Raw genomic sequence first — 18,666 nt, 5'->3', positions numbered from 1 at the left:
CTAGTGCCTTTTGCAAATGGGTGTTTTGTGTTTGGCAGGCATCGTGAGTTGGTGTGGGTTGAGTGTCTTGATTATTATAACTGATAAACTTCAGTGGTGGTTTTTTCAATTTTTGAGCCAGAAACAGAACTCCATGTTCAAGGCATGTGTGGCTGTAGATGCACATGCTTTGCATACTCCTGCTTTCTACTGTTGGGTCAGAATGTGTGCAAGTTGTTTTTCTTCGAAGAAGTGTTTAGAGTCACGAGGTAAGGTGACTCCTCCTCTTGGTAATAGTGCGCATGAACATCGGCTCCATTGTTAGATTGTTTTCTTTCCATCTGGTTCGGGCATGTAATATGGTGCTCCGGTTCAGGACCGTTTTAGGCATCCTTTTGGTGCATAATCCATGCTACCCTCATCGTTATTGTTTCAAATGCATTTTTCTCGTATCGAAAATCGGAAGACTTATTCATCTTGTCAGAACGTTCTGTTTGCAACCTTAGGACCTCACCCTTCCGAACTACCTTACTTATTCTCATTCGACTCCATGGATGATAATCTACTGATGGCACGGACTCCATTTCGATTTTGCGCCCAGTGCCATTGCAAGTACCCGCGGACCGACCTTCACGAGGTCTGCAATCTATGCTTATCCCGGAGGACAGCAAAGAAAATTGTGAGGCCCATCGGTTGTTTCGATTGAAAGACCCTGTGGGACCGGTGGTCATGACTCAGAAATGCAGGGACAGGAAATCTAACATTCACCTGATTTCTACGGACACGAAGATATCGAACCAGAAGAGGAAGATCGAGAGGTACTCTACGGCCAACGAAGGAGCCTTTTCTGTTCAATATTCTGAATTCTTCTTGGAGATCGACTTGGAGGTACACGATCAGCTGCCGGGTCAAGGTGCCATGAGTTCTCAAACCCCCTCACCAGCCCACACTAATAATTTAGGTTTCCACAAAACAAGACTTCTGGGCTGCTACTGCCATCTGGCCTTGGTCGGCACAGAGTGAAAGTGCATGTGAAGCCTTCTGATCTTCACTGAGCCGAGGTTCCACCCCTTCGGCTCCATCGGATCCGGTTCTGAAAGTCAAAACTGGTTCAGGTCCGATACCTTCACCACTGAAACCAGCTACTGCTGCACTTCCGGAGCCCATTGTAGAGAACATGCAGAAAATACTTGATCCAAGACAAATGAATCCATATACATCCAAAGACTGGTCACATTATTACAAAGACTGTGCCTTCTACTTAATGGCAAACCCCTTTCCAAGAAGACATTGATATGCTGATATGTATGAAGGAAACAGAGAAGGCTACCACTCGTCTGCACCCTGTTCCTCCTTCTCCATCTCGCATACCACCTCCACCACCTGACCTTCTATAACCCAATCACCACAGAATTCCTTAAATATTACACCTCCGGAATCTCCACATACTGACCCAGATGCAGATTTTGGGAGGTCAGGGGGAGGAATGACTACACTTATGGCGCACCACCAGACCTTTGGTAGGATTGACATTGTATCAGGAGCTCATTGCTAGGGAAGCTGCATACCATGGGGGTTACACTACATGAGACTTCCATGGGAGAAGTTTTATTATTTGAGACATTGTGCTCCACACCTAGGGTGTCTCAATCTCGTTCAATGCTGAAAGGCATGATGCGCCATGCAGTTGATATTTTTGAGGATCCTACATGGGCTTGCATTATTAACCCTAGATCAAAAATGTAAGGCTGCATCATCTGGCAACTATTTTTATTCGAGGCCAGCTTCCACAGTTGCTTCAAATCCCAGCAAATGAGCAAACTCACAAACTACAGCAGACTCACCACCTTCTGTTAAGGATTCGAAACTTATTGATTTATCAGGCAAACAGGTTGCTGTGCAATCCGCCGGTCATTGGTGGATTGCTAACACACAGGGACTGTTGGCCAGATATGACGGAGCTCACTGGGATGAGATGAAGGAAGTCTTCCCATATCTCCGAGAGGAACTTAGCCAGAAAGAGCAAGAACTGGTTCCGGAAGGGAAGTTAATTCCCAACTACTCCATTACATTAGATGCGCACTGGACTCTTCATACTGCCACCAGAGGCATCAATAGAAGTGTCCTCCTACAGAGACATGGGTGGCTGCATATCTCTGGATTTAAGCCAGAAGTCAAGCAAACTTTACTAAATCTCTCATTTGATAAGGAGCATCTCTTCGGTCCAGAAATACATGAGGCCTTGGAAAAGATGAAGAAAAGATACCGAGGTTGCTAAATCTACGGGGGTACTTCAAACACCTACTCCTCTGGGATCCTTTTGTTACAACTTCTTTAGAGCAGGTTCCAAAGTGACGTCTACAGATGACTCTGCATCCTCCTACAGGTCACAAACCCAGTCCTCTCCTTCTAGAGGATATTTCAGAGGCAACTACAGGGGTAACGACTTCAAAGGTCAGTGCAAAGGTACACCAACACGTAATGCCCCATACGGTAACTAACCGTGTCTCATGTTTCTTTCAACCTGGCAATCCATAGCATCGGACCGGTGGGTGTGGGACAGGATGCAAAATGGTTGTTGCCTGGAGCCTATCAGCACTCCTCGCAATATTTTACCTTACACCTACTGACTCTGTTGAACATCAACAACTGCTCAAACAGGAAATGTAAGCTCTTACTCAAAGGAGCTAAAGACCTAGGTTCGAGGCATTTGAGCTGCAGATCTACACACTGTGCCTAGATCGCCATCTGGTGTTGGGCCCGGATGTTTGCAGTTGTTTTTCCTCTTGGAAAGTCTTTGGAAGTCACGAGGTATGTGACTCCTCATTTGGATCGTATTGCGCATGGGCTTCGGCTCAATCCTCAGTTTTTTTTCCGCCATTTGGCTCGGATGTGATCTTCACGCTCTGGTTCCGAACAGTTTCCAGTTCTTCTATCGACGCGCAATCCTCACCCCAATTAGTGGTATTGTTTTCGATCGCGATCTCCACACTCAGCGTGGCTCTCATTGATCAAGACCTTTGATTCCAGTCGACAACGGCATTCGGGCCTACTCAAGCTCCGGTCCTGGCTAATGGAAAGGACTCCCTTCAAGAAGTGCCCTCGATGTGGGTCCAAATTCCCCCACACCGACCTTCATGAATTATGTAACCTCTGCCTCTCCCCAGAACACGAGGCTCGAGACTGTCCGGCATGCAAGTCCTTCCGGTCCAAGAAAACCATTCGAGACCGAAGGGCATGAAGAACTATGGCACACTCGTTGACGGCGATTCCAGACGACCTCTTCGGGGAAGGCGTTGACGCTACAGAAGGACAACACACTGACGAGGGCCTCGTCGGCGCCTCAGACGATTCAGATGTGGAGGACATCACTCCGGCACAGAGGGTCGTGAGTACCGAAATGCTCTTCTCCCCCCCCCCCTACACACACACCCTCCACGGCACTGAAAAAGGCTTCGGTCACGTCTTCGCCTCCAGGCCTAGGCACGACCAAAAACACTGCTTCCTACACTGCACCTTCGGGACCGGTAAAGAAGCCTATTAAACCTTCCAGCGGCTCGGGCTCGAGCCTGCCCACTGTCTGTGCCGAGAAACACTCCTACGCACAGATGCCGAGAAGGAAAATGGCCTCCTCCTCTGCACTGAGCTCCATACCGAAACACTCAGCGCCGAAAACCAGCTCCAGCTCCTCTGTACCGACACCATCCCCGGAACCGATCAAAAAACACAAGGCCACCGACACAGATATCTCGAAGCCGAAAACCATCTCGGAACCGAGTAAACAGACAGCCCTTTCCAGGCCGCATAGTTCCAAACAGCGGACTAGTGCAGACTCTAAAACATGAAAACCGACTGCCCCGATGCCTTCGCCGCCGACTGACAAGCCACCTTCGGAAGAATTTTTTAAATCTGATCCATTGCAAAACCGGACATTTGATGCTCAGCATCAAAAAGAGACAGCTGGAAAAGCCTGCCCCAGCTCCACCTCCAAAGAGGAAGGACTCTGCTACCTCCCCTTTCAGAATGCCTTCACCACCTCCTCCACCTTCCACCTCCTCCACCTCCTCATCATTCCCTCACACCCTCTCCGAATGATGATCATGATGTCTATGATGACATAGGGGACGAACCCCATGACCTGCCTACAGGGGACCCCACTCCCACAGGCTCCCCAGACCCATGGGACGATTATAACATTCTTGACATTCCTAACGTCCCGCAAGATGATCTCTACCCTTCGAGACCATCCCCACCAGAAGACTCGTTAGGGTTCAACCATTTACTTCAAAGGGCTTCACACTATCACAGTGTGGATCTCCATACCGACCCCGTGGAGGAGGACTTCCTTATCGATACTTTCGACACCACGCATAGGGCCACCTCCATACTGCCCATGCTCAAAGGAGTTATCAAACACGCGCCGGATGTCTTTAAAGACCCGGTCAGAGCCAGGGTCATTAACCCGCGCATAGACAAAAAATATAAAATCGCCCCTACAGAACCCGCCTACATCAGAGGGCCAGCACCACTAGATTCCCTAGTAGTGCCTATAGCACGAAAGAGGGCAAACTCCCAAGCGTCGGGCGAAGCACCACCACCTGACAGAGTCAAAACTCTTGGACGCATCGGGCAAGCGCACTGCATCCCAAGCTGCCAACATATGGCGCATCGCTAATACACAAGCGCTACTGGCAAGATACGACAGGGCCCATTATGTCGAACTAGAAGCCATAATGCAACACCTCCCTGACAAATATAAAAATAGGGCAAATGAGTTAATTCAGGAGGGCAAAACCATTACCAATACCTCCATCCGCTGTGCCCTAGATGCAGCCGACACCGCCTCCAGAGCCATTAATACCAGCATCCTCCTCCGTCGCCATGCCTGGCTAAGGATCTCTGGTTTTAAACCAGAAGTGCAAGCTTCCATCCTGAACCACCCCTTTGACCAGGAACATCTGTTCGGCCCAAAAGTGGACGAGGCCCTAGAAAAAATGAAAAAAGACACAGATACGACTAAGTCGATGGGAGCCTTACAATTGCACCCTCCCAGGCTCTCCTTTCGCCGCTCTTCCTTTCGGAGCACATCCAGAGGCTACTCCTGACACCGCTTCCACTTCATATAAGACCCCTACCCAATCCACCTTTACAAGGGGTTACCAAAGAGGCGGCTACAGAGGCAACAATAATAAGGGCAGAGGCAAGACAAACCCCGCCCGCTCTGCCTCTGCACCTACCCAATGACTCTCCTCCACTCCCCCCAGACCATCCCACTCCGGTCGGGGGCAGACTCCAAAATTTCCTTCCTGTCTGGACTACCATCACCTCAGACAAATGGGTAACACAAATAATTCGGTCAGGCTACTGCCTAGAACTAACATCTACACCCCCCCCCCCAAACATTCCACCCAGACACCGCCCAATGTCTCAGTAACATTTAACACTACTAAAGCAGGTGGTAATCTCCCTCCTACAAAAGGGGGCAATAGAACTGGTTCCCACCAATCAACAAAATATGGGAGTTTACTCCCTATATTTTCTCATACCAAAAAGGGACGACACTCTACAGCCCATCCTAGACCTCGGGCCCCTAAACCGATACATACACTCAGACCATTTGCACATGGTAACACTTCAGCAGGTACTTCCACTTCTCTCCCACAACGATTTCCTGACCACTTTGGACCTCAAGACGCCTATTTCCACATTCCTGTTCACAACGCTCACAGGAAGTTCCTCAGATTTGGAGTGGACGGCCAACACTATCAATTCAAAGTACTCCCATTTGGAGTCACGACAGCACCACAAGTATTCATCAAGTGCCAAGCAGTAGTGGCAGCACACCTGCGGAGACGACGCATCCATGTCTTCCCATACCTAGACGACTGGCTAATAAAGGCCAGTTCATACAACCAGTGTGTACAACACACGCATGCCACTATCCAGCTACTTCACCAACTGGTGTGGACAGGAGCTGCTTCTTCCCTTCGAAGCTTCGCTCCATAATTCTCTCATGGGGGTGTCCTGCCACGGGGGACCCGGTGCCCCAGTTGTTCCTGCACCGCCACCGTCCTGCTCCGCATGATCCTGTATGCCTTTCCCTCCACCCTTCTACCCGGGGCCCTCTTCTGCAGACTGCCTTTCCTTCTTTGCCTTCGGTGTTGTCTCCTCCGTCACGGGAGGCCCGGTGGTTAGATTCCTGGGGGTGTAACATCTTTGCTTCCTCCAGTGCTGCCCTGCGGGTGCTCAACGCGCTTTGTGTTGGCCAGAGCCACTTCCAGCTTGTGGAATTCCGCGGAATCCCCTCTGTCTTGTGCTTTTCAGGAGGGTTCCTGCACTGATCTGCGGCACCATGTGTTAGATGGCCGGGAGCTGGCCGCGTTTATTCTTCACTCTGCTCTAGATGTCTCTGAGGCTCTTGGTCGCACTATGGCTTCATAGCTAGCCCTCCGTCGCCATGCTTGGTTGAGGGATAGTGTTTTCCCTGAGAATGTTAGGGAACGCCTGGTTGGCCTCCCTTTCGATGGTGCTCTTTAGTTTCACGCCCCTGCTGATTCTGCCATTCAGGTGCCGCCGCCCCCGCCCATCCCCTCCCCAGGAACCCTGGATGTCTGTCTCCTGCTGTGTTCTGGGAGTTGTTCTCCCATTTCTTTTCTGGGGTCTAGTGTTCAGTAGCCCCGATTGTGTGTTCTGGGTGGTTGGTGTGCCTTGAGGGTCCTTCGGTTGGCCATTCGGTGCTGTTGGCTGCTGGTCCAGCCCCCCCCTTTTTTTTTGTTTGACTTGTGGTTTTAGCTGTTTAGTAAGCCTGTGTAGGTCCTGTGATTGGGCCTTCTGTGTCTTCTTTTATTGGCTGATTGGCAAGCCGTCTGTGGTTCTACCCGCAGGTCTTTCTGTTGGTCCTCTTCTGCGGAATGTTTTCATAAGAGGTGTTCCCATGTTTTCTTGGGACAATACATACCCTATGTGGGGTACTTGTAGCTATTACATAGCTCTGTCAGGTGCTAGGGAGGTGTGGTTGCCCTTTTCGGGTTCCTTGCTCTCCATGGCGTCACGGTATGTCGCAGGTGCGATCTTCTTGGCGATTGTCTTGGCGCAGCATGTGTTGCACCCAGGTCTGTCCTCCTCCATGTTCGCTACGTCGCTAGACCAGTCTGGTCTGCTGTCTGCGGCATCGTGTTGTGGCGATTCCGCCCTTCTGTCCGGCGTTTTGGCCTGGTCCTCTGTCTGGTGTTCCAGAGGGACCGGCTTTCCTTGGCTTCTGTGTTCTGGTTGACGGCTCTCTCTCTCGGTCTATATCTCTCGATGTCTCTCTATCTCTCTCGGTGTCTCTCTATCTCTCTCAATGTCTTTCTTCATCTCGATCGGTCTGTCTTTGTCGGTCTCGGTCGGTCTGTCTTCCTTTCTCTTCTCCCCCCAACCCCCCCCCCCCCGTCCCCAGGGTGTTTCTGGACCGGCCTCTCCTTTGGGGTGTGTCCTGGCCTCTGCCTTCGGCTTGGCGTTTGGCTTGTTTTGGGTGCGCTGCTCCATGGTGTTTGATGTGTTCCCTTGTGCCCCTGGTTCCGCTGGGGATTTGCGCAACTGTGCCTTTATTCTTATGCCTACGCTATTGGCGGTGGAGCTGTTCCTGCCTTGTCCGCTGCTTGCGGCCGTTTCCTATCACTGTGTGTTTCTTACGGTGGGCCCTGCCTCCGGTTCTACCTCTTCTCCCTGGGGTTTGAGATGATCATTTTGTTCCTTGAGGCTTTTCGGGCACGGTCTGCCCCTGCGCGGGGTTTTGGGAGGTTTTCCTTTCTTGTTGCTGTGACATGTCCCCTGCTGGGGCCCTGTGTTTCTCCTGGTGGGGAGGCTCTCGCAGGCCCTCCTCCCTTCTGGGTATGGCTAGGGTATCTATTCTACGTTAAGAAATCTGCGGCTAGTCGTCTTCATCACATGTACAAGTTACTTGCCTTCGGTAACGATGTATCTGGTAGAGATGATTCTAGCCGTAGATTCCTTCACGACCCGCCCTTCCTCCCTGTTCTGCAAGGACCCTCGGCTTGGTTTTCTGCACTCGCCTTCCTCTGGGTGGCTTGTCTTCTGTGGGTGTCCTCTTCGTTTTCTTCCGGTCAGGTTGTCCGGTTCTGCTTGGTTGTCGTCGTCGTCCCCCCCCCCCCCCCCCCTTCTTTAGATACAGAGTTGGTTGGTTTCTGCGTGCCTTTGCATCCTTCCAGCTAGTTTCTCTCCAGTTTAGGGGCCTACTCTTGCTCTTTTTCCCTCTGTTGTTGGAGTTTCTGATCCCCTTGTTGTCTTCTACGTTGGGGATTATTTTGCTTGTCCTTTGGCCTCCTGCTCCTTTCAGGGGATATGGCCCTCCTTGACAGTGTAGTCTGGGGTTGGATTGCTGTTGCTCCTCTTTTCTGATATCGGCCAGTGGATTCCTCACCTTGTGAATATCCCCTGCGCCAGCAACATTCGGAAACTTTTGTAGCACTCCACGCCGATGAGGTCTAAGACGCCGTCAGAGACACTGCTCTGCTCGCGACTCCGCTGACTTCACCGGAACCATAAGACCACCTCGTCGGCGTGATGACGTTCCCTTATTTCTGCGCAGTCTACGCTAACTGTTTTCGAGGACTCTCTCTGTACTTCAATAGAAAGACATTACCACAGACAGTTGGATTTTAAATGTGGTCCACCACTACTGTTGTATAGAGCTAACAAACACCCACCAGAATAGAAGAGGTTTAAAGGAACAGAACTCTTACCATATAAAAAAAAATAATTGGAGTTTTATACAGCGCAAACTAGACCCAAAGGTATCGGAGCGCTTTACATGAGCACCAGTTACATTACAGGCGGACACATTCATTTTTGTTAGGCACAGGGATATAAAGTGATTTGCCAAGAATCACAGCGTCCATGCCAAGACTGTATTCGGTCACCCGGCTTTGAGTTCGACCGCCCTAACCGTATGGCCCCTTTCTCTCCCCAAATACAGAAAACAGTACCCTAAATTCCATTTTCACACAGGAAGCAGTGCTCATATATCTTAAACACTTGCTTGACAGTAATATCAACTACTCAAGCTGCACGTGACAGCAAAAGTAGCCTACATCAGGAGAGATTCATGTAAATTTCTTCACAGCACCAGTCGTCAAAAGATTGCTGGAAGGGTCCAAAAGAGTTGCACCCCCAAGTAAGGCTCCAGCCCCAAGCTGGAGCTTTAACACAGTCCTTACACAACTAATGACTGGACCATTTGAGCACATGCACAAAGCAGAACTCAAATACATCACTATAAAGTCTGCCTTCTTAATATCCATAACATCTCTAAAGAGCGCAAGTGAACTACAAGCACTAACGACTGAGGAACCACACATGCAAATCCACAAGGTTATCCTAAGGACAAACCCTCAATTCCTACCTACGGTAGTAAGCAAATTCCACATGAACCTAAGTAGCTAGCAGTGTTCTTCCAAAACCCGGAAACACAACTAGAAAGAAGTCTTCATACAGTGGACGTAAAAAGGGCTTTACTATACTAGCTACAGGAGACAAAACATTCCCTAAAGGTAGTCAATTGTTAATTTCTTGCTCAAAGCCTCACAAAGGATCATCTGTGACCAAGGGTACAGTTGCACATTGGATTCTAGAGGCAATACATGTATACTATGCCTCAGCAGAAAAAACTCTTAAGCATACGGCCAAAAAGCGCGCACAAGGAAAAAAAGGCGTCACTCTGGCCTTCATGGCCAATGTGCCAATCTACACCAAATGTGCTGTGGCAACATAGGCATCCAGACAAACATTCACCAAACATTACTGCGTGGATATACAGATGACTAAGGAAGCTCAATTGGGACAAAAGATACTTCAACACCTGTTCACAATGTCTTCCTCATCTTACCACAACCACCCCAAGGGGGGGAAACCGCTACATAATCTAATGCACAGCATGTGAATCCAAAAAAGGATTAATGCGGCAAAACTAAATGGTTACTTACCAGTAGGAGTAGTTTTGCAGCTTGAAGAGTTTTCTAGATTCACATGTGACCCACCCACCTCCCCTCTGAAGAGGAATGCTAACAGGTGGGGGAATAGATCACTGAAGTCAAATAACTTATCTAAAGACAATAGTATTTAAGACATACCCTACAGAAATAAGGGGAAAAAATAATACGAAGATTGCTACCACTCGCAGGAGCTTCCGGGGCCCCGTCTGACGTCACACAAGGGATGGACCTAGCACCAAATGGCAGTCGAAGCCCCACAGGAAAAAAAACCAAAGACCATTACAAACCCAACCACTAGATGGCGGGAAAATGCACAGCATGTAAATCCAGAAAACTCTTCATGCTGCAATACTGATCCTACTGGTAAGTAACCATTTCGTTATCGTCCTGGGAGACTAGACCTCTGCAAGACTCTAGAGTAGAGTACTGGGATGGACATCACCTTTGTGGCCAGAACCGCCTCAGCACCTCCCTGGCCCGAGGAGCTGCTGCAGGTAGACCACCATCAACCACATCACATCTACAGCATTCTGGAGCATCTTCAGCATCCTGTATCCCTTGAATCAGGACCATTTTTATATGAACCAATAACAAAGGGTAAAGTGCCTGGATCTGACTGAAGGCGGCTTTGCCTGCTGAGGTAACTGTTTCCGAGGGCTTTACTGGTTCATCTGCTTGGCTCCCTATTCGAGATAGCCGCCCAAAGTAACTGTCCTACTGCAATACAACTAGCCAAAGTTTTTGCCCAAAAAGTTTTTCAAATTTGTTGAATTTGCCTTTACTTGTTCTCAGTTGAGTAAAAGTGCATATTTACTTTCCTTGTTTTAAGTCTTTCTCCCGAACCCTCCAGTGGGGTGTAAAGCTACATAAAAATATATCCTATTTTTATAAATTGGTGTTGGATTTCTCGGGTGTCTAGTGTATTTCTTAAATTGCTTTGGTGCTGTTTTACTGCTTTACATTTGGTCATTTGTGTAAGTGTTGCTGCTCGGAGGCAGAGCTATCCATGGTTGAGCTGCAGGTTTTAACAAACTAAACCTGCTGGTCTAAAAGGGATTGGTAAATGTATTAGAGGGTGAGGCCGCCCAACCACACCATGTAATACACCCTATTTCCTCACACAAGTGAATTGTAATTATTCTTCCCACAGGCGTCTTGCTTGCTTGCATTACAATATCTGTTTACAAAAGATGCCAATTCTATGGAGAGGTTCGCTACAAATCTAGTGGCAGTTTTGTTTTACAGTGAACATCATTGTATCTTAATTTCTTCAATCTTTTATCTCCCTCCCTTCACAGAGTAGCGACATTGCGAGGGGCTTTGAACGAGGTCTGGAGCCTGAAAAGATAATTGGTGCCACGGATTCCTGTGGGGATCTAATGTTCCTGATGAAATGGTGAGAGGTTCTACTGGTGAGATAATGGGGTAGTGAAGCCTGGACAGAACACAGTGATCCAGTGGAATAGTGCTTAAGATTAACTGCTTGTTGCCACAGGGAATGTTATAAATACTATAGTTTGTAAATCATTTGCAGTCTGTCCTGCTTTAAAAAAAAATGTTTTTTGTTTTCTTCCTCTAATAAAACCTTTTGGTTTCATTCTCAATTCTACGTTAAGAACAATTTTGTCTGTGATTTGAGGTTGTACGTTGACCATATAAGAGGCAGATGCAAACGTAGCACTGATGAAAAAGATACTTTTGTAGCATGAATTATTTTTCTGTTCTCACGTACTGTACATTAATCTGCGATCTAGTGGTTGGGTCTGGAGTTTTCCTCTATCCTTTGCCCTCAAAACCCGCTCTCTTCCTTTACATCATGTTACCCTTAGGCCACCATTTGCAGGAATGCCAATCCCTTTGTGACTCCAGACGCTTTTGTGTCTGGAAGCAGAAGCTGTAGCTCCAGGTTTGTTGGAGGATTTAGAAAAAAAATCAACTGAACTTCAAGTGGAAGCATTTTGATATGGTTAAAGAGGAAAGGAGCAGAGGACAACTGAGGATCGTAAAAAATATTCGATGCAGCCTATGTTTAGCCTACCGTAGGGTCGAAGAATTTGCGTCCAAGGAGCTAGAATATTCTAGGTCAATGGAGAACGTCCCCCTGACACCCTTTTAGATGTTTTCCCAAGTGATCCTTTAAATTTGCACAAAAGGACAATACCAAGGTCTTCAGCCTCTGTTTGTGCTGAAGGCTGCAACGCTTGCACAGAATTTCAACCAAAGATGCTGTGAAACCGAGAAACGGGTGGGATATTGGTTAAGATGCCACAGAAAGATCAACCTTCAGTTGGGGACCTCTGTTGGTCGATCGACAACCTAATTTAAGACATATTAGTACAAGGAGAACGCTCCAATGTTATTACACTGTAAAGTGAACTGCTACTGAAAAAGGCGCAGAAGGAAGAACACTAGGTGTGAGTGCGTTTTAAATGTCACAAAAACAGTGAGCCAGAGCCAAGACATTTGGTCTCTAGGACCCAGAAGACACCATGTATGCCGAATCCCTTGACCATCAAAGGCAGGTCAAAACAAAAAGAACACATGAGTCCCGTCAGAGGAGGCCATGCAGATGCTGAGAGATAATATAGAGGGGGAGAAGGAGTTGAAGCAAGATGTGCCAACCGAAAGAAGACAGCATCCACCCTCAACAAAAGAGCACTCTAGGTTGAAAAGGAAAAAGATGCTTTGAGGGCAAAATAGCAATAATTCCAGAAACGTGCAAGTTATGCAGTACAATATCCTTGGTGCAACAACATCAACTGTTGCATGGGTAAACACTTATAAGGTCCCAAAAGGGAGACCGATTGGCTATGCCAATGCTTGTTGTAGTAACTTTTGATCTGTTTGAGTTATAATTTTTTTAGTTAAAATCGTCAGAATATGCAGCAGATGATGTATTATGTGGCAAATATGGCAGAGCCATAATTGGAAAAGATTTGCAAACTAAGATATTTTGCAATTCATGTTTGAACTGCTGTTGTGGAAAAGGGGAGGAGAACGCAGATGACAAAGAGCAGGCTAGGAGACAAATGGCTTGTGATTCCACTCTTAAGTGTATTTTGGACATTCTATGATTGGAAACTGATCCCAATTTGTGAATGTATTTTAATGTCACTAAGTCGCATTAAACCTTAAACACATGTATCCATTGTTTGATTTAAGTAACATAATAAGCTGTAACTATTCAGTGAAATGCCAAACAAATACTAAAAATTGGGATGTTTTGCTCTTTCTAGCAACACCTCTGACTCCGCCCACAGGGCCAATCCTCAGGCTAGTCCTGCCCTCTGATTCTCTGCCCACCGTTCCCCTACTTTGTTTTTCCCAACTTTGGCCACTGATTGTATCACCACTAAACAGTAAGTCAAATAAATTCATAAATGGAGTCAATACACATATGCACACACACAGATTCGTGTCAATCAATCAAGGAAACATTTAAAAAATGCGACAAATCACCCATGAGGGTCTCGCTGCACTGGAGATGCTGGCTGCTGCGTGGTGGTTTCCTTATTTGAACAACCAGGTCTTAAGTTCTTCCCTGAATTGCTGGAGAGATGGGGTGGTCCTGAGGTACAAGGTTTGTGGCGTGCTGTTGGAGGAGGGAGTCTGTAAGGTGTATAAGAACATCTGAAGGGGAATTAATGGAGCATTGTTGCATCCAAACCTTTATGCTGGGCAAGGGAGCAGACATCGGTCTACTAATGCTAGACTTGGTAGGAACAGAAAGGACTGCGTTTCGGAAAACCTGGAGGTGGAAATTCTCTGAACAAACAGACAAATAGAAAACATGGTAGGGGATCAAAGGCAAGTAAAATATTGCGGTATCAGTGAAGCTGAAAGTAGATGCCAAACTCATTGTAGGCAGAGTTGTGTAGTGCTAGTAGACTGCTTATTAAACGCACAAAAACACTAGAACATAGTCTGTGGGGGTGTGAGGGAGGGGGCGGTAAGGGGGAGGGGTAGTGAGCTGAGCATCCGCTCCAGCGTAGATTTCATGTATGCACCCTCTGATGTAACCTGCAGATTTTAGGACCAATGCACTGCCAATGTTTTGCCGTACACGTGCCATGGAGTTCAGACATTATAATAATCCCAACCTCAGTTCTGAAACACAACCCCTGGGCACAGAACAATAAGGAGTCGGTGTTACCAATACTTTATTACATCATGGAGGGTGGCGGCTAGAGGGCCGTGCGCCTGCACGAGGCACTGTTGCGCTGTGCAATTCGTAGAGCCTCGTGCGCAGGAAAGTTCATGTCCTTGTTTGAAGGGAAACTACACCCCTGGCGCTGACTTTCTCGCCTTCAGGCTGTGTCACATACTGCATTTATACCTAATAGCTTGACATCCAAAAACGGCGCTCACCTGCCTTGTCTTTTTTCTCATAGAACCGGTGCAACCAGATGGTGCCGGGCGCGGCTGGCTCCAAGCCATCACTTTTGAAGGGAAAACAGGAGAGCAGCTCGGACAGTGACGGATGGCGGACATTACCCTGGAGGGAAGACGGCGCTCACCAACCCCCAGCCTGATGGGGGGGGGGGGGGCGCGCAAGGGGAGGGTGCAGCCGATGGCTTCATGCGAAGCACGGTGACACGGAAACACGCTAACATGTCTCATGATGACCAAGAGACCGTGTTTGTAACCAGCAAGTCAGCCGTCGTGCTCTTAATTGACGATCCGGGGCTGCGCTTTAGTAATGGCAGGATGTTTACCACATCAGAAGGATGGAGCCAATGGCAACGAACAATGGCTGTGCGGCTGCGAAAGTGACACGGCCGCGAAAGTGAAAGGAAAAGGAGTCCCTCCTCCCCCACCTCCTGTTCCATCACCACACCATCTCCTCCACCAATGGATGATGACACCTCTGATGACACAGGAGGGGGAGCGTATGATGAGCCATTAGGGGATCCACCTTATTCCCCTGACACGATTACAGTACGCCAGATGTCCCTAATGTTCCACAGGATGACATCCACCCCTCCAGACCTTCCCCTCTGGAGGACACTGGGTTTTCATCAGCTCCTACATAGAGCTGCCCAATACCACAGGGTTGACTTGCATACTGGCCCTGTGGAAGAAGATTTCCTTATGGATACCTTTGATAACCCACAAAGGTCCACCACTTTTCTGCCCATGCTAAAAGGAGTCACCAAGCATGCACCTGAGGTATTTAAAGATCCTGTAATGGCTAGGGTTATTAACCCCAGGATCGAGAAAGTACAAGGCTGTCCCAGCAGACCCAGCTTACATTAAGGGCCCCGTACCACTAGACTCCCTTGTAGTCTCCAATGCTAGAAAGCGGGCCAACTCTCAGACATCAGGGGACGCTCCACCCCCCGATAGAGTCCAAACTCTTAGACGCCTCTGGCAAAAGAACCGCTTCACAGGCAATTAACATATGGTGTATCGGCAACACTCGAGCACTGTTAGCCAGGTACGATAGGGCACATTATGAACAGCTAGAAACCCTATTGCAACACCACCTGGACAAATATAAGAACAAGGCGAATCGCCTTATTCAAGAGGGGAAACTCCTCACCAATACCTCTATTTGTTGCGTGCTGGACGTGGCAGATACGGCCTCCAGAGCTGTCAACACAAGTGTTCTCCTGCGTAGACATGCCTGGCTACGCATTTCAGGTTTTAAACCTGAAGTACATAGTTCCATCTTAAACCAACCATTCGATCAGGAACACTTATTTGGCCCTAATGTAGATTCATCCTTTGAAAAGATGAAGGCGGACACGGACACAGCTAAATCAATAAGAGCCTTGCAATCGCAAGTTCCCAGACCACCTTTTCTTCGTCCCTCTTACAAGGGCACCTAAAGCGGCTACTCCTCGGACAACCCCTCCACCTCTTATAAGACTCCCACCCAGTCTACATTCACCAGAGGTTACCAGAGAGGAGGCTACAGAGGCAACAATAACCAGGGTAGAGGCAAGACCAACACCACCCGCTCTGCCTCCACCCCTACCCAATGACTTCCCACTGTTTTCCCCCCCCCCCCCCCCGGCCCATTCCACTCTGGTCGGGGGAAGATTACAACAGTTCTTGCCTGTCTGGACCAACATCACCACAGACAGGTGGGTGAGACAAATCATTCAATCGGGTTACTGTCTAGAACTCACCTCTACCCCCCACCCCACCCCCAAACATACCACCCAAACAGCGCCCAATTTTCTTAGAACATTTATCGCTGCTCAAGCACGAAGTCATCTCCCTCCTACAAAACAGTGCAATAGAACCAGTTCCCCTGCACCAACAAAACACATGAGTTTACTCTGTATTTTCTCATACCAAAAAAGGATGGCTCTCTGAGATCTATTCTAGACCTCAGATCCCTAAACCTCTACATGCAGACCATTTTCACATGGTCACACTTCAGCAGGTCCTTCCTCTTCTTTCACAAGGCGACTTCCTTGCCACTCTAGATCTCAAGGACGCCTACTTCCATATTCCCATTCACACATCTCACAGGAAATATCTCAGGTTCGTAGTGGACGGTCAACACTACCAATTCAAAGTTTTGCAGCGTGAATCTTTCTGGATTCACTATGCTGTGCATTATTCCGCGATCTTGTGGTTGGGTCCGGATTCGTAGTCTTTTCTTTGTTTTTTTTTTTTTTTGTAGCCCAGGTGGGCGTCGACGACCACCATTTGGTGCACCTCCCGTGACGTCGTCGTGCTTCCTGCGGAAGTCCCACCCTTGGGGCGCCATCTTCAGATTCTTTTTTCCGCCGTTGGGTCTGGATCGATAAATACTAGAGGATATCACAGGAAAGGAAGAGATTTCATCAGGAGCGCGAAGAAAGGAGTTTCAGCGCCCTTTTTCTTCGACGACCTTGGAGAATGCGCACTCAGAGGCCCTGAGCGCAATGGACAAGACGCCATTCAAGTTCTGCCCTAACTGCCACCACAAGTTCGCGCAGAAGGACCAGCATCCGGTCTGCAACCTCTGCCTACCGGTCGAACACCAGAGTAAGGACTGCAACGCCTGCTCAGCCTTCGCGCCGAAGACGCTCAGGGTGAGAGATCGGCAGAGAAGAGCCAACGCCAGCATGGATGGCAAGGGTAAGGCCCCGTCGCTCTACGATCTGGGCCTCTCCACGGACGACGAGGACAACGTCGCCGAGACAGCCGAAAACTTCACGGTCGTAGAGACCGACAAGAAAAAAGAAGACTAGGTAAGAGAATCGTCGAGCGCAAAACAGAGTACCTCAAACACGAGGGTGACTCGCGAAAATCAGAGTCTAAGTCCACGAAGGGAGCCCCGGCGCCGAAAACTTCGACGACCAAAGGGGGAACCATGGACAAGAGGCCGAGCGGATCCTTAGAAAAGGACTCCCTGGTGCCGAAAGACGCCGAAAAGCAAGGGTCGTCGAAGACAACCCAGGAAACGGGCCGATCGACGCTGAAAGAACGGTCGACGTCGACGCAAGTTTCATCGAAAAGACCCGCGGTCGACGCCGAAAGCATCTCCGAGATGGAGAAAAAGAAGAGGCGGCTCGAGGCCGAAATGGAGAACATCCTTCAAAGGAAGAAGGAGTTCGACGCCAAGATGAAGGAATTCAAGATTCCAACGGTTTCATCGGCGGACGTCGTCGAGGTCGAGGACGAATTCGACACCGAAGGACTAACAAGGGATCTCGAAGAGGAAGAAGAGCCCTATTATGATGGTGAAGCCGAGGAAGAAGACCAACAGTCGTTCTACGACTCTGCGCCATCTACCAGCCACGACATCGAATGGCAGGATCTCGACACCGAAAACCCGGAGGAGCCCGTGGACACGTACCCTTCGAGGCCTTCGCCACCCGACGACATCGGGGTGTACAATATGGTGGTCAGGAGCGCAGCAACAGCCTTCGGCGTCAAACTCGACGAGGAGAAGCCGAAAGCCGATTTTCCCCTCGAGACCCTGCTCCCCATCCAGACAAGGAGCCAGTTCCTCCCCATGCTACAAAGTGTGATGAATCAGGGGAGAGAAGCCTTCAAGGAACCAGCGACCTGCCGGTCGATCACGCCCAGGACAGAGAAGAAATATAAGCACTCCTCCCTGGACCCCCCTTACATCAAGGGTAGCGTGACCGCCGACTCCATCATAGCTTCCACGGCCAGGAGAAGGGCCAACGTACCAGCAACTTCGGGCCCACCACCTGATAAGGAGAGCAGGAGGATAGACCTCACAGGAAGAAAGGTCGAGAGGAACGCTGCAATGCACTGGCGCATGGCGAATTCCAATGCACTCCTCAATAGACACCAGTACCAGCACTGGGACGAGATGGTGGAGCTAGTAAAGCACCTCCCCGAAGAATACCGCCAGAGAGCCTCACACCTAATAGACGAAGGCAAGAACATCGCCAACTCGTGTATAAAGACGGCGTTGGACGGGGCAGAGACTTCAGCAAGACTCATGGCCATAGGGGTCACCGATAGAAGGCATGCATGGCTAAGAATCTCGGGATTCAAACCGGAGGTGCAGAACAACATCCTTGGCACCCACTTCGACGGAGAGACACTGTTCGGAGCAACAGTGGACGAGAAGCTCACCCAGCTGAAAAAAGAAAACGAAACGGTGAGGTCCATGGGGGCCCTACAGCTGAGGGGAATGAGGCGAGGCAATCCCTCGAGGAGACCCTACGGTAGGGGAGGAAGCCAGCAGGGGCCGTCGCACCAGACGTTCCAGCAGGGT

At 49.0% G+C, this 18,666-nt stretch overlaps 1 protein-coding gene across 4 annotated transcripts in view; it reads left to right on the top strand.

The window, feature by feature from the left end:
- CBX5 (chromobox 5) overlaps nt 1-18,666 on the top strand; it is a 229,513-nt gene that overhangs the window by 197,999 nt on the left and 12,848 nt on the right. For all 4 annotated transcript variants that reach the window (XM_085654745.1, XM_085654746.1, XM_085654747.1 and 1 more), the window contains one exon: nt 11,270-11,367. In XM_085654745.1, coding sequence (XP_085510871.1) covers nt 11,270-11,367 — 98 coding nt within the window. The remainder of the gene's footprint in view (nt 1-11,269; nt 11,368-18,666) is intronic.

This window comes from Triturus cristatus, chromosome 4_1, assembly GCF_964204655.1.
Source record: "Triturus cristatus chromosome 4_1, aTriCri1.1, whole genome shotgun sequence".
NCBI classification, from domain to species: Eukaryota; Metazoa; Chordata; class Amphibia; order Caudata; family Salamandridae; genus Triturus; species Triturus cristatus.
This window is presented reverse-complemented; position numbering and strand designations above follow the sequence as displayed.